This window comes from Lathamus discolor, chromosome 5 (genome assembly GCF_037157495.1).
Source record: "Lathamus discolor isolate bLatDis1 chromosome 5, bLatDis1.hap1, whole genome shotgun sequence".
Taxonomy (NCBI): domain Eukaryota; kingdom Metazoa; phylum Chordata; class Aves; order Psittaciformes; family Psittacidae; genus Lathamus; species Lathamus discolor.
In genome coordinates this window covers 102,227,706-102,243,666 of record NC_088888.1, presented here as the reverse complement: position 1 = coordinate 102,243,666, position 15,961 = coordinate 102,227,706, and the positions used below count along the sequence as shown (strand labels likewise).

Here is a 15,961-nt window from a genome sequence, read left to right as displayed (position 1 = left end):
TGAATCACCCACCACTGAGCATTTTGGCCATTTTTTTATGTACTGTTGGTTCTCTGTCCTAGCCGTTTTTCGTGTGAAAGGTCTACTGTAGCATTTCTCCTTACGAATCCAGATCCTGAAATGTCCTGAGTCTGTTTTCTGTCTGAAATCATTTTTCTTTCCTCCAGCATTGCTACAGCCACTGTAACATGAGGGAGCAGAAGTTTAAAACATTGTGCAGTTATTGTAATTGCTACTCCCCTGCTGTCATCAGCATCACTTCACTACTTTTGCCCTAGTCCCTCCTGCTGATACAGATTAGTGATATAATTTCTGCTTCCCCTGTGTATTCATCAAAAGATCCTCCTTACCAAACCTCAGTTCATTTCTTACATCAATTTACTAGGTGACTTAGTTGAGCAAGTTTCTGCACGAATGTAAAATGGCATAACTTTAATATACTTTGAGTCTATGTAGGATTTGTGAGTCAGGAATTTGGCCCAGAGGATCAAGTTACTTGCCCAAGCTCATACGATGAGTTCACAGCAGCTAATCCTGACAAGAGCTCTCCTTGGGCTCATAGACACTACACGCTTGCTGCTTTTTGTTCCTATACAAGCACGAGGTCTCATATTGTCAGGGATGCCTGAGATGTTTACCAGCATTACTACCCACAGTCTGTGTTCCTGTTTCCCCTGCTGCATCCCTTGCAGCACATGAGTCTTCACCAGCCCCAAGGGGGATGGCTGGCAGTAGCAGATCATCAGGTAGCTAAGTAGGAGCAAGGAGCAGGGTCTGCAATGAATTAGTTGGATGTATCTGCAAGCTCACGCTGCTTGTGTCAAGTCATAATTCTCTGGGGATGAGATGCTAGTTGGAGGCCTCACTGAGATGATCCATCTGCCATCTCTGAAGAGTGCTGTGGGAATAGCAAGTGTTGGTCTGGCTGAGCTGAGCTCAGAGACATTTTTTGCCAATAGAAGGGGAATTTATTTTGGTTATGATTTTAGAATATTATCATCACTGTTAAATAACACCAGCACTGAGCTGGATCTCATGCATGAGCCAGAACGCTTGTAAAGGCTACTTATTTCTTCTTCTTTTAGTCCCCTTGTCTGTGCATTACTTTTGTTTATCAGATTTCTGCGGTTCATCACCCACCCTTGCTGTGCTCTGCAAAAGGCTCACAGTGCTTCCCCACCTGAACCTGTCCATTCAGAATGACAGCCAGCTCAGTGGCCAGCCTCTGAGATCGCTTCTGTTGCAAAACCTTGTGTGCTAAGAAATCGGGCCAGTTAATGATAAATAGGAACCCAATTAAAAAAAAATGCAGAAGTACATCAGCTATTTTTCAGAAAGAAGCCCCTTGGCAGCTGCCACAGGAGAGCCTAAGCATCTTGCTTAGGAGGGCGAATTTTGTGTCTCCAGTACTCCCTGGTGTGACTGTTCCTACAGTCTGACCTCTGGCAGTGTCTGCAACATCAGAAGAGGAATTGCTTCATGTAATAGGTGTATTGGTTGCCTGGGGAATATTTTTACCCAGAGCAATTTTATTTTACCTCTATTAAAAAAAAAAAAAACCAAACAACAATACAACACTAAAAACCTGAGGCAGGAAAGCTGTGTTTTCTCTTTATGGAAGAGGTTTTGATCTCATGATCAGTAGGAGAGAGAAGCAGCAGCCAGAGCATAGGGCTGTGTCTGCAACAGCAGTATCATTTAGCTCTGACAATATCTCACTGTGTCCTTCTATTTCCTGTGGAGCCATCTCTGTGTTGCAGTGAGAGGTTTGTTTTACCCATGGCACAACCAAGAAAAAAAGTGACCTCTGTGAACAGCAATTTGTGGGGGAGGGAAGGCAGGGGGTAGCGAAGCTCAGCCCCATCTTTCCTCCTCAGGCCATATCATGAATCAGTCGAGACCCTGCATTTTTGAAGAAGTCTGCCTTTGAGTGCTAATCCTGCTTGGCTGCTGCTGGAATCTGCTCACAGCTTTGGTAACTGGCCCTTCTCTGGCTTTTCATAAGCTCTGTAGATGTGGTGTGACAGGTATGTCATTGAAATTTAGACTGGAACATCATTCACAATTTACTAGAGGTTTTCTGTGGTTTGGGGGTGGGTCTGTGTAGGTACCAGATGAAAAAAAGCAGAGTGCCCTTCAGAGAGGGTTTAATGTGAAGGCTCTGGGATTAGAGAGGCAGGAGGTTTTTTGATGTAAACATTGTCTTGTTACATTATCTGTTTGAGGCTTTTCTATTCACAGGCAGATGAAAACTAGATTTATGCCTGCAGTCTGGGTTCTTGTACCCCTTCTGCTTTTGGATGTGGTGAGAGGGGAATTGACATGATGCAGCAGCACAGGCAAAATGGTCTCCTCCTGAGGAGCACCAGGAGACTGTCAGACTGGTGGCAGGAGATGCTCTGGATGTGATGGCATTCTGTTTGTGAGGAGGTAAAGGTTAGGTAATACAGAAACTTTTATGAAGTATACATGGAACATTCAGGCTGGCATTCCTTTGGAGGAGGCACAAAGCAGTTGCGGGTCCTGCTGATTTGATTTTACAAAGGCCTGTAGTAACAGGACAACATTAAAACTTTCAGTTTTAAACTGAAAGAGGGTAGATTTAGATTGAACATAATGAAGAATTTTTTATTATAAGGGTTGTGAGGCAATGGAACAGGTTGCACAGATAAATTATACCTCATCTCTGGCATTGTTCAAGGCCAGGCTGGAAAGGGCTTTGAGCAACCTGTTTTAGTGAGGCATGTCCCTAGTTGATATTGGAAGTTCCCTTCTAACCCAAACCATTCTGTGACTCTGTGGTTCTGTGATTTAGAGATGTGAGTGCCCAACACTTCTGGAAATGAGGTATCAACTATTCATGTGTTCAGTGCTTTTTCAGCAATTACTCAAATACATCTAACAAGAATTTAAAAGGAGGCTTATAAAAGGTGGAAGCAAGGACAGGCGGCCTGGGAAGAATACAGGGATGTTCTCCAGGAAGCTAGGGACCAGGTTAGGAAAGCTAAGGCCCAATTAGAATTAAACTTGGCTATGGATGTTAAGGATAACAGGAAGGGATTCTACAGGTACGTAGCAAATAAAAAACAGATTAAGGACAATGTAGGCCCTCTGAGGAAGCTCTCGGGAGAACTGGCTACACAGGATTTGGCGAAGGCTGAGGTTCTTAATGACTTCTTTGCCTCAGTCTTCACTGGCAAAGGGTCTGACCACACAACCCAAGCCTTGGAAGGCAGATGCAGGGACTGTGAGAGTGAAGACCTTGGGCCCACTGTAGGAGAGGATCTGGTTCGAGACCATCTTAAAAATCTGAATGTGCACAAGTCCATGGGACCTGATGGAATCCATCCGCAGGTCCTGAAGGAGCTGGTGAATGAAGTTGCTAAGCCACTGGCCATCATATTTGAAAAATTATGGCAGTCAGGTGAAGTTCCCGATGACTGGAAAAAGGGAAACAAAACCCCCATTTTCAAAAAGGGGAAAATGGAAGACCCGGGGAATTACAGACCAGTCAGTCTCACCTCTGTGCCTGCCAAAATCTTGGAGCACATTCTCCTGGACAGCATGCTAAGGCACATGAAAAACAGCAAGGTGCTTGGTGACAGCCAGCATGGCTTCACTAAGGGGAAATCCTGCCTGACCAATTTGGTGGCCTTTATGATGGGGCTACAGAACTGATGGACAGGGGTAGAGCAGTTGATGTCATTTACCTGGACTTGTGCAAAGCGTTCGACACTGTCCTGCATGACATCCTTCTCTCTAAATTGGAAAGACATCAATTTGATGAATGGACCACTCGGTGGATAAGGAACTGGCTGGATGGCCGCACACAAAGAGTTGTAGTCAATGGCTCAATGTCCAGCTGGAGACCAGTAATGAGCGGTGTCCCTCAGGGATCGATACTGGGACCAGTCTTGTTCAACATCTTTGTCACTGACATGGACAGTGGGATTGAGTGCTCCCTCAGCAAGTTTGCCGATCACACCAAGCTCTGTGGTTTGGTTGATACGCTGGAGGGAAGGGATGCCATCCAGAGGGACCTTGACACGCTTGTAAGGTGGGCTGATGCCAGCCTTATGAAGTTCAACCATGCCAAGTGCAAGGTCCTACACCTGGGTCGGAGCAATCCCAGGCACAGCTACAGGTTGGGCAGAGAAGAGATTCAGAGCAGCCCTGAGGAGAAGGACTTGGGGGTGCTGGTCGATGAGAAAATGAACATGAGCCGGCAGTGTGCGCTTGCAGCCCAGAAAGCCAACCGTATCCTGGGCTGCATCAAAAGGAGTGTGACCAGCAGGTCGAAGGAGGTGATCCTGCCCCTCTACTCTGCTCTCATGAGACGTCACTTAGAGTTCTGGTGTCCTCAACATAAAAAGGACATGGAACTGTTGGAACAAGTCCAGAGGAGGGCCACGAGGATGCTCAGGGGACTGGAGCACCTCCTGTATGAAGACAGGCTGAGAAGGTTGGGGCTGTTCAGCCTGGAGAAGAGAAGGCTGCATGGAGACCTCATAGTAGCTTTCCAGTATCTGAAGGGGGCCTATAGGGATGCTGGGGAGGGACTCTTCATTAGGGACTGTAGTGACAAGACAAGGGGTAACGGGTTAAAACTTAAACAGGGGAAGTTTTGATTGAGTATAAGGAGGAAGTTCTTTCCTGTTAGGGTGGTGGTGAGGCCCTGGAATGGGTTGCCCAGGGAAGCTGTGAATGCTCCATCCCTGGCAGTGTTCAAGGCCAGGTTGGACGAAGCCTTGGGTGACATGATTTAGTGTGAAATGTCCCTGCCCATGGCAGGGGGGTTAAAACTAGATGATCTTGAGGTCCTTTCCAACCCTAACTATTCTATGATTCTATGATTCTAAGCTACAGTGTATGTTCACGTGTGTGTTGGGCTTTCTTCACTATTTCAATGTTGAAGAAACCAGTCGCTTCTCCAAAATGGTTGCTGTTTTCATTTGTTGCTTTTACTTGCTAGTTATAAGAACTCTAACCACAACATCAGATTTCAGTACCATCAATTGCCTATTTGTGAGGCCACCTGTTTTGTGTTTGCTCCTGGATCATTGAGCATGTGGCAGATAACATGGTCACTAGCTATGTTTTTTTCACACCCTGGTTGTTTCAGCTTTTTTGACTTTGATTGTGAAGCTGCTCAGGACATTTTGTGAAGCATGTCTCATAAAGAGACAGTGTTGGCAGGTTGATTTCATTACAGTCGTCATATTTACATTCTTGTCATATTGCACATTTTATTTCTGGGTTATACTGCATATAGACGTCACTTTACAGGCATGCAACACAGTCCTTGCTCAAGAATTTGTTGTCTTTGGAGTTACAGACCTGCAGAAAATATTAATTAGCGTAAGAGAATGGATTTTCTTTTTTCTTACAGTGTACTTTTTATGGGGTCTTCGGCATCAGTCTAGGGCCTATTCCTGAAAGTAGCTCCTTTAGTTAGAATAGTGACCTTAAAGGAATAATGGCTGGCAGAGTTTTATGTCCGAACTGTTAGTCCTGTTTTCCCCTGATAAAGCTTCCCTTCTCCAGGAAGATTTTACATTTATTTAAAATTTAACATCAGTTTTATCTTTTACTGAAAACTGACTTGTTTATCTTTGGTGGTCAGCAGTTATAGCTGGTTATCATTTATGAACAGTTTCAACCTCTTCCCTTTCTCTTGCTTTGCAAACCTGCCTACTGTTACCTCTGCTTAATTTCATCCTTCTTTTTTTTTTTTCCTTACCTTTCCTTATGAATTTTCCTGCTTTCCCACTGCCATTCCTGTTTGTCCTTCGGTTACAGCTTTTGGTCTTTTTCAAAAGCATGATTTCACCACCAATAGTAATCTTTAGGCAAAGCAGAAAAAGAAGAGTCTAGAATAGAGATCTGGGGGGTAAAACATACATGATGCAGATGGGGAGAGAAGAAGGCTGAAGATGACATGGAGGCCTAATTGTCAGTCTAGAGGGTAAGGCAATGCTGTAGATTCTGGAGGTGGAGCAAGGAAGTGTCTGATACTGGCCAGAAATCTAGGGAAATGGGTTGAAGAGGGATGAAAAGGGGAAATAGGCACAGGGAAAATAGAAAGTTCTCCAGGAAAGGGAAGAAGAGCAAAAATCAATGTTTCTCTCCTATTATCAATTTCATATCAAGTTCTATCAAACATACAAAGAAAGAGAATTAGGGATAATAAAAGCTCGTATACACCAAGCACTGATACTGCCATCATCATGTTTGCCTTGTAGCTATTTTACTAATTCATAGACTGAACAGGAAGACATAATATTCTCTCTTCTTTGTCCCTCCTAAGCCACAGAGAAGAACTGAAAAAAAAAGCATTCTGGTTTCATCTCTCCTTGCTTGAGGCAGCTGAGTGCCTAAGTCATGCAGAGATAGCTCAGGCTTGCTTTCTACAGAGAACCAGATACCTGCAGTACTGCAGTTAGATCCCTGTCTGCTGGAGCTGGAGTTTATAAGCTTTCATTGTCCTGCTCCTACTTTGGAAGAAAACGGTGGGAAGTCTAAGGACTGCTATGTCAGTCCCTGGACAAGGTGCCGTTATTAACGAAGCCTGTAGGCTCATAAAGAGAAAACAGCAGCATGATTCTGGCAAGACTTTAGCAATGAATGCTCTTTTAATTATTTACTGATTTTGTCTGATTATCGCTGCCTTTCTTTAACTCTACCAAGCATCAAGGCAATGCTCACCAGCCCATGCTTTTTTGTGTTGTACTTTTTGAATTTATAAAATAGCTTTACTTTCAGCCCTCTGTAACCACCCTGAAGCTCTAAAATGTGTTGAGTAGTTACATCCAGGGTGCAGGAAAGTGCCTGGCCAATTTTTTTCCAAAACATGTTAGTGCGTGTTGTCTGGTATTGCAGTTTTTAAAATGTGTGTCATTAACATGAGTATTAGGATAAGAAACCCTGGAAGTACCATTCTCCTGCTTTGCAGATGAATCCTGAAATACTAGTGGGTATTTCTGGCTTTTCGATGTCGTTATTGGCAACTTTATTATGCTGGCCTTGTTCTGACCACTGTCCTTGCTGTGGTTTAATTTAGTTATGATTATCTTTTGAAACTTGTCTTCTGTTGTCCTTAAGTTGTTTCAGCTAGTCTTACATTCTAGTTTAGTCTAGAAAATCAAAGGAAAACGATTAAGAAATGGACTTTATGTTAGTATTCTTTGGAATGTACTCTGTAGCTGTTGTTCACTTGCCAGGCATATGAGTGCCTATGTGCCTCAATAGTTACTTAGTTTAAAACTTTTTAGGAAATGTTTCTGTGTTATGATTATTGCTGACGAGCTGTACACTAAACAAAAGTTGTCCGTGTGTGTTCTTGTCTGTTTTCAAATTATGTTGAAAAAGGATATAACCAGAAAGCTTAAAGACAGATTATGAAAACAGCTTGGCTTCTTTTAGGAAGAACAGGTACTCCTGAGTGCTGAGCTCTTCAGCAAAATCTCTCCCCAAAAGCAGGTCTCCAGCTGAACTCTTGAAAATCTATTCCTTCAGACTTTCTTTCCATCTGTTGCTCTGCCGGAACAATAGTCCAAGGCTGGCCTAGTCTGCAGGCTGCACCAGGAGAAACTTTGCCTGCAATTTGAATGCTCTTCTTCTGAATGATTTCTAATGGGTGATTTATTCCATCTATTCAGCATTATCTTATTTTGGGGATTGCCAGGGCCATTTAAAGCACTGTAAATTACTGTGATGTCCACAAGAAAAAGATTACTGTGTGAGGTAAAATAACCCTGTGGCCAGCACTTGTCACGCTTGCTTAATGCTTAGCAGTCAGGCCGTGTTGAGCCAATAGGCTCAGAATTTCTATTCAGCATCCCTTGCCCAAAGCATATGAGAATGACCCCTTTTGTCTTGTCTGTTATTATCAGGCAGCTTTGGGAAATGAGCACTGTTGAATGAAAAGAAAGCAGCAGATGACATTTTGTATTCTGCATGAACTAGTGTATAGGTTCTTTGTTTTTCAGAAATGGTTTTCAAGAAGATGTGCTAATATTGCTGCTATTCTAGCAGTAGTTCTTTTTTTCAAGCTGGAATACAGATTTGTGAGAGTTGGGGTGCCCATTTATATTAGTATACTCTTTCCTTGTAAAATCTTAAAATACCTAAAATACAAATATGTATATCCTGAACAAGTCTTTTTTATTAATATTGCTGTAACATTCCTTTCCTGGAGCATCATCTTATTTCTATAAAAGAAGAGATAGTCATATTTCCGGAACAATAAGTTTTGAAATTTTCTGGTTTGCTGAGATTACACTTAAGTCTGAATAATTACACTCACTATTTTAACCCAGTAGTGAGCATGGGTTAGGGACTCTGTGCTGAGCACAATAGGCATGTCTTTTGAATAGGCATGTCATTTGATTTGAGCTGTGTGTCACCAAGCATTAGGTCTGGAGATTCAATATTTCAGAATACAGCTATCACATATACAGGTGTGACAGTATTCTGACTGGAGTCTCCCAGTCATCCTTGTTTCCTCAGCTGACCAGAAAGCTTTTCTGCATTATTGATGTGCCACTGAGACATGGAGGCTGCCAAACAAGTGACCTACATTGTGTCAGTGAACAATAACACGAGAATTGGGCACACAGAATGGGTTAGGTTTGAAAGTGACTCCTGCGTACAGGGGTTTGTTGGCATTTTCCTGAGGGATTTGGGAATTGTTTGGGAGCCAGGAGTCTCAGCTGGGTTTTCAAGTGCACCAGCATCCTGACTAGGTGGATTCACATACCCAATTTTTGATCATCTACTTTTAGTTCATGTTAGTTAGGAGGCTAGTCACTTATGAGGCAGTTTGGCTCCTTTTGGACTCAAAGCAGAAGATGGTACTGTTAGTTGAGTCATTCTCACAGTGCTTCGTGTGTAGACATATGTGAGCTCAACTAGGTAAATAGGTTCAGCTGAACAAAGGATACATCATCTTTAGTGCTGGTTTGGTTTTTGTTAAGATTTTTAAGATTCTCTAGAGTGATATTGCAAAGTTCACTTGTTTCAGCAACAGAGAAATAGCAATGACACTGGTCATCTTCTGCCAGCTGGATGAAGGTAGCTTCAGAATGTCAGATGCCAAGGTTGCAAGTGTGATGTATGAAGAAGGTGCTAATGACGTAGAGGGCTTGAGTACAGTAATACTTTGTGAGACTAAAATTAACTGTCCTTGCAGCTTCTCCTCTGCATGCCAGCCAGCATGTGGCTTCAAGCTCGGTTCCGGGTAAGTTCCTGGTCCACTGCTTCTGGGGAGGTAGCAGGAATATATAGAGAGGGGATGAGTGGGCAGGGAGACACAGATTTGGGACAGCTGAAGCTGACTGTGAAACCAGAATCTCAGACAGAAACTTCCTATGCACCCTTTCTCATCCATTAACTGCTGCTCAGCAGTGCACAGCCTGGGCTGGCACAGCTAAATACAGAACTGTGGGAATCCTGTTTCCCAGTTAGAGACTGACCTCAACTGAGTCCCTGTATGGATATGCTGGAATTACTTGGCAGTCCAACTGTGGCTTCCTTAGAAGGGTAGTGAGGGGAAACAACTCAAAGGCCGAAAAACAAATTCCTCTTGTTCCTGCTGGTAGCAGTCAAGCCCTCTGGGTTTGGCCCTGTGCACTGTAACTGCTAGTGGAGTCCCTTGGGAAAACAGAAAGCAAGCCAGTGGAAGAGGGCTGGTTTGATGGCTAGGCTAAACAGAGGGTTATTACCAGGACCTTCCAGTTCAATTAATTTTGTTTTATGTGCTGTTCTTCATGACATGCTTTATGGTTCTCTTCCCTTTCTTCAGCATTTCCCACCATTCTGGTACTCGTTGCTGCAAATACTTTAACTAATAGTAAAGTCCTTGTTAACCTCACTGGGGTGCCGACCTGTTGCTTGGAAATGTATTGGCTCACATATATAACTACCTCTAGCATAACAGGACTTATGCTTCAGGTTGTAACTCCCTGAATGGACAAGGGATCTTGTCAAACATTTTTTGGCATTCTGTAGGTTGGCAAATGCTCATCTATATTGTTATTCGCTTCTCAAAGGATACTTTGCAAAGCATGATTTACACAAAGTTGTTCCTTCCCCAGTAGATTGGATTTATTTGTATCTACTAATTCTATTGTTAGTCAGTTTGTCAGCTCTGAAAGACTGAGTCTTACTGTTCTCAGGGTTTTTTGTAAAGTATAATAGCACTCATTTTTTACCTTTTCCTTTAATACTTAGGGTCGTTTGAGTGATAGATTTTTTACCACAGTTAATAAAGCAATGAATTTGAGTTTGTGTAGAAATCCTGGGTGAAAGCTGTCTGGATTGTAGATATTCTAACTTTAGATTTTGTTAGGTTTTGGAAGAAGGCTCTTTTACAAATGCTTCAGTTTGAGGCAGTTCCTTGGAGCTGACCTTTCAAGAGTAGCTCAAATTCAGAAGTCACTTGAGACATATCCATAATGAATATAAATGCAAAAATAAGAAAATCATGAAAGCAGTGGCTTTCTCCTGATCTAAACAGAAGGTTTGTATCATAAATAGTTCTGCAAATTAGTTGCTGACAACTGCAGGTACCTTCAGTATATTGAATAAGGTATATTTCCAGAAAAGGCCATATTTAAGTTCTGTGTGGGGCTTGATCTTAGGCCTCTAAAGTCCAGCATTTCCCATTGCTAAGACAAAGTGGTGACAAGGTAATACCATCCATGAGTTCTATTTTGGTGATAACAAACTTGTGAAAGTAACTGAAAGTAACTGGACTCCACTCTTTCTTGTGCTGCTGTAATCGGAAGAGGATTTTACAAGATTCTTTAATGTAGCTGGAATATATGTGTAATCTTTTGATCTTGTTCTTAATTTTTTGATGGCTATGGTGTGTTAAATGCTGATAATTAGGTTTGCTGTAGGCTGAAACCTGACCTGCTCTCTGCAAAGGAGAAGATCAGATCTTCTATTGTAAGAAGCACTCAAAGGGGCTACCTTAGCAATTGCAAGACCATGACTGCTCAGAATAAGGATCTCAGAAATATGGCAATTTCTTAGGAAGGACATGCTGTCCTAAGGAATGCTTCTTTTTCAGGTTAGTTTGAATTGGACTTTTCACCCAAAGCTTTTTGCCCTATTCTTTAAATTTTCTTTTTTATGCCATCTGATTTGATGCATAACTCAAGCTGCCCTACTGTGGAAGCTGCCTGATAGCTTCAGCTAGTGGGACGTGACTCCTGGGTATGAAAGCAAAAGGCACATGCTTTTCACTCAGTTTGTGGAAGGGAATTCAGCTCTCATTGTTGAAGACACATACAAATGAGGCCTCTTAATCCAAACTACTTTTTAGCTTCCTTCTCCAGCCATGGGGAGAGGGAGAAATCTTCAGAGATTTATTGCATCCAAATATCAGTGCTCAAAATAGATGTGATTAATTGTCCTACAGAGATGCATGTCTCTTTCCACTCTGTAGAGAAGAAGCCTAAAAATTAACTTTGTCTCACTGTCAAATTTTTAGAAAAACTAAATTTAGAGGAAGTTAATCCTGCCCTTGGTTCAAGAAAGTGCTGAGCGACATTTGTAGATTGTGCAAATAGCAGTCTGTCCAACCAAGCATCTCCCAGTCCCTGCTAGCTTAAACTTGAATGCGATGTAGTCTTCGTACCACATCTCCTCTGGGGAGGATAAGGGGGAGTGTCTAACAACGTTATGAAAGGAGTATGCAGCAGTCAGAAACAGCAGCAGGCACTGGGAAGGAAGTAGAGCCAAAGAGATTTTAAAAAACCTGTCCAAAGGGATTAGTGCAATGGATCAACCCACACTTTGGTTTTCAAGCCATTCCTTTCTGTCTGTCTATGACAGTGTTGCTGGAACTGGTCATCTTTCTTATTCTGAGCTTTCTGTGTGTGAGAGTAAAACTGCTTAAATGTGACTGAGTGGTGGTTTGCACAGTACAGCAGTGTTAGCCCTGCTCTTCTAGTTCCCACTGAGTTCCCTGATAGTTCTTAAGAATACAAAACATGAGTACAGGTAGAGTACATCAGACCAACAGTCCCTCCAGCTCAACCCAATGTTCTGTTCCTGCCAGCAAGTAACAGATGCCTATGTACCTTTCTCTAATCCTTTCCCAGCCTCCACTTGTTTTCTGTTTATGAGACTTTCTAGCCATAAATCTTTCATGTTATATGAAGAATTGCAGAGCTTTCTTGTCTCTTATGTTTTAGAACTAAAAAAACAAAGAAGGCATCTGCTCCTCCAACCAAGGAAGAGAAGCCCAAATTAACCATTTTTGAAGAGGAAGTAGATCCAGATGAAGGACTCTTTGGCCCCGAAAAAGTTTTCTCATCAGTTGGTCCCAGGAAGAAGATGAAAGAGAGTAAATATGTTCTATATTTATATATACACAGATGATTTTATCTAAAGCATGAGCTTTTAAAATGTAGTGATGCAGAGTATATGGGCTAAATAATGACTTGAGAGTGTTGAGGCAAATCTTCAGCTGAGGCAGAATCATCTAGAATCAGTCAAAAAGAATAACTAAGACCTGAAGTTCCCACAGCTTTTCACTGTTGACATTTTGGGCTGGGGTTATTATAGGTCTATGGGAGCTGGATGTCTCACAGTCACTCTTCTCGCACTGACAAGAGTAATGTGACCTACTCTTGAGTGCAAGAAGAAAGCAGATTTACTAAGTCATAAGAGTGCAGAAAATCACTGCACTTTGTGGATTGGAAGTCCTTGTAAAAAAAAGAATTGTCCACATGATTTTTATTTTTTTTCAGGTCAGTAGCCAGATTTACTAGCTAGTGTTCATACAGGTGTTGTGTTTTGTGGCGTGATTTAACTACAGCATTTTCTGGTTCCCCTTTCTAGATCTGAAATTATTTGAAGATCCAGACCTTGGTGGGGTGGTAAGACTGGGTGATTCACTACTGTTGCCAGCTGCCTGTAAGAACACGGTGTATGTGCTGAACACGGGTCCTGAGGAGGACACTGAAGAACTGCTGAGGTACACATCTCATATCTGTCGTGTAGGATGAAGGTGATCTTAGGAGTTATTTGGATCTCAAAAGAGATTAATTTGAGGGCAAAGCTTAAATACTTTGAATGCTAACTGTGAATCACTTGTACTTACAAGTAAAATATAAGAAAAATATGTGTCATGGAGCTTAGAAATTAAACACAGTAAAAAGAAAATTAGGAAGATCCTTTGAGAAAGGAAGAGTGCAAGGTATTACTCTATGACTGAAAGTAAAGGTCTTGAAGGCGCAAAGCATGCCATCTAGTCCTTGTTTTCTAACATGACAGTTCTGCTTTCTGCAAGCAGTCCCCAGGGGAAAACTGACCTTCGTTATGAAAAGTTAAGAGACAAAGCCCAGAAAAAAAGAAGAATTCAGCTTCAATGAGCTGAAATCAGAGGCTTTTGCCACATGAAGAATAGTTTTCTGCTGGTGGCTCACAAATCTCTGTGCACACTTCCAGGAGGAATCCTATGCACACCTCTACAGCTGTAAAGGACTCTTAATTAAAATCTCCATCACCCTGCATTTAATTTTTAGTCTAGTAGAAAGGAGGGCTGGAGGTCAGAGTTACAGGAGGGAATAATGTACTTGCTCTTACATTTGCCTGCTCACCTTGACAGTGTAGCACTGGAATGTATCATCACATAATGTATTTTATTCCTGACATCTCTCACAAGGCTAATTTTTCTGCACTGATAATCCTCAAGACATCAAGAGAGAGACAATGCTCAGAGAGACCAGCATCATCAGGGAGTCAGTGCTGCCGCAGAGCCAAATTTACACCTTCTGGATCTCAGGCTGGCATCTGAATGATGAGACCAGCCTGCTTCCAGTGCTCATTCTTGCCAGCCATCTCCTGTTAGGATGTATGATTTTCACAGCGGATGCTAAACCCAGGAGAGAGAATCTGTGTGTGGTTTCAAACCTTTCCTGAAGCAGGTAGTTTTGCAGCTATTGCTTTCTGTGCATGCAGAAGTGGTAGCTATCTCAGTGGTAATACCTGACTTAAGCAAAGGTTAAATTGGGTTGGGTGCCATCTCGCATGACATGCTAACAGCCCACCTGATGTTTATAGAAACTGATGGGTCACGACACGACCTGATTTAGTGCTGTAGCATAATGGGAGCAAACATGTATGTTCTTGCCACCTTGTCGTTTGAATCATCTCCTGCCTTCCCTTACCAGCAGGCTGGTGTTATATGTTCTTACAGGGCAGTGCCACAGTTTTTCCAGGCAGTGACCCTTTGTGGTGAGAGGAAATGTTCAATGTGAGCTGAACCCTGGGGTCTCTCTGGCATGGAAGCTTGAGCATATTTTGAGGTCTAAGAATAAATCTTGCCTTTGACCTGTAGATGCTGTCAATCATGCTTCCTTTCCAGAGGGGACTGAAGAAATTTCCCCCCAAGCCCTCAGATCAAAGGAGGAGCCATGACAACCTGTTCTTTCAGTGGGCTAGAGCTGGGTAAGCTACCAGAGGAAAAGTGGCAAACATCTTGGTCTGTTGGACATACTCTTATACTGCACAGAAAATTTGCCTGGACACATTTTGTCAAGACCTAAGACCAGCCTGTGCTATGATGCACCAGCAGGTCTGTGGTAGGTGCAGAAACCTAGACATGTTCACTGTACACAGATGGATTGATATGGTAACTCTTGACTCATGCAGTCTTCTCACATTCACGTTGTATAGCTGAGAAGTGTCTGACTTCCTGGGAAATGCACCTTTCAGTGAATCGTGGAAAGAGATAGGAGAGCACTACCTAAGGCAGACCCTTCTTCCAAGGGCAAGATGGGAAAAAGATGATGTTTAGAACATCAGAACACAGGAGCAACCAAGGCCTTCATGATCTGGATGGCACCTGGGTGGTTGCAGCAGCAGTAGCTCCCCAGCACTGTCAGCACAGCAATGAATCCCCAGCAGCGACTTACCGCTCTTGAGGAAGAGACTGTTATGGAGACAAATGAGTCTGCAAAATGTGTGTGGGCTGTGCTTGTCACAACATGAGGGAGAAGAGAATATGATAAATGCTCTCCTTGCAAGCTGAGGACTGTGCTCTCTGTGAATGCCTGCTGAAATGAGAATTACTGTTTCAAATAGAATCACCTACTTTACATTAACAAGTGCTGAGTTTTGAGAAGAACCAATTGCTTTGAAGCGTAGTCAAAGATTTCTTTTTATGGCAAAATACTCATGTCCATTCAAACAAGTATCATCCCTCTTCCTGGCCATTGACCAGCCTTTTACTGGTTACTAATTTTTTTGGCCTATTAACAAGTACTAAGTGATGGTGATGAAGAAACTAGGTGAGCTACCTCACTAACTACTGGCATTGCAGATACAAGCACTCTCTCCTACCTTTAAGTCTGCCACAATACATGTGTGAGGTGCTTGTGGAGCACTGTACTTGTATGCCCTTCCAGAGCTTGTGGAAAAGAGATAAACTGCTGTGGCAAGAACCATCAAGGTCAAGTCCCATCATGTTGCCTGCAGGAAAAAAGGAGCACATCATACTCTTCCTTCATGGGATGTGCTTTGAGAAAGGGAGAGATAAATGACCAAGCCTCTTTGGCTTATCTTTTCACCAGAGGGAATGGAGGAACCCAGGCTCTTCAGAGAAGTCTAGGGTCACATTATTTTTACTCTTCCAAGGTGTAAGGTGACCAGCTGTAGTGATATGAAAGGGTAGCTGATCGACCCTTTCACAGATGTTAAAAGCATTATCTTTGGGAATGATTTAGGACCAGGCCTCTCTTCTACAGTCATTTCCCTGGGTTGTGTCATAGCATTTAACGATTTCTTCTGGATGCACTCAGCCATACTTCCATTCTCAAAGCTCCTCTTCAGTCTGATTTCCATTTGAGCTAGAGACAGAAATCAACTGATGCAGAAATCAGTATCCTGCAAACTCTCCCACTGTGGATTCTTATCCCATCTTATATTTTCATCTGCATCCACCCAG

At 42.6% G+C, this 15,961-nt stretch overlaps 1 protein-coding gene across 2 annotated transcripts in view; it reads left to right on the top strand.

Moving 5' to 3' along the window:
• Positions 1–15,961, top strand: part of HS1BP3 (HCLS1 binding protein 3) — a 51,660-nt gene that overhangs the window by 28,919 nt on the left and 6,780 nt on the right. For both annotated transcript variants that reach the window (XM_065681712.1, XM_065681713.1), the window contains exons 5-6: positions 12,204–12,355; positions 12,853–12,988. In XM_065681712.1, the coding sequence (XP_065537784.1) occupies positions 12,204–12,355; positions 12,853–12,988 (288 nt within the window). The remainder of the gene's footprint in view (positions 1–12,203; positions 12,356–12,852; positions 12,989–15,961) is intronic.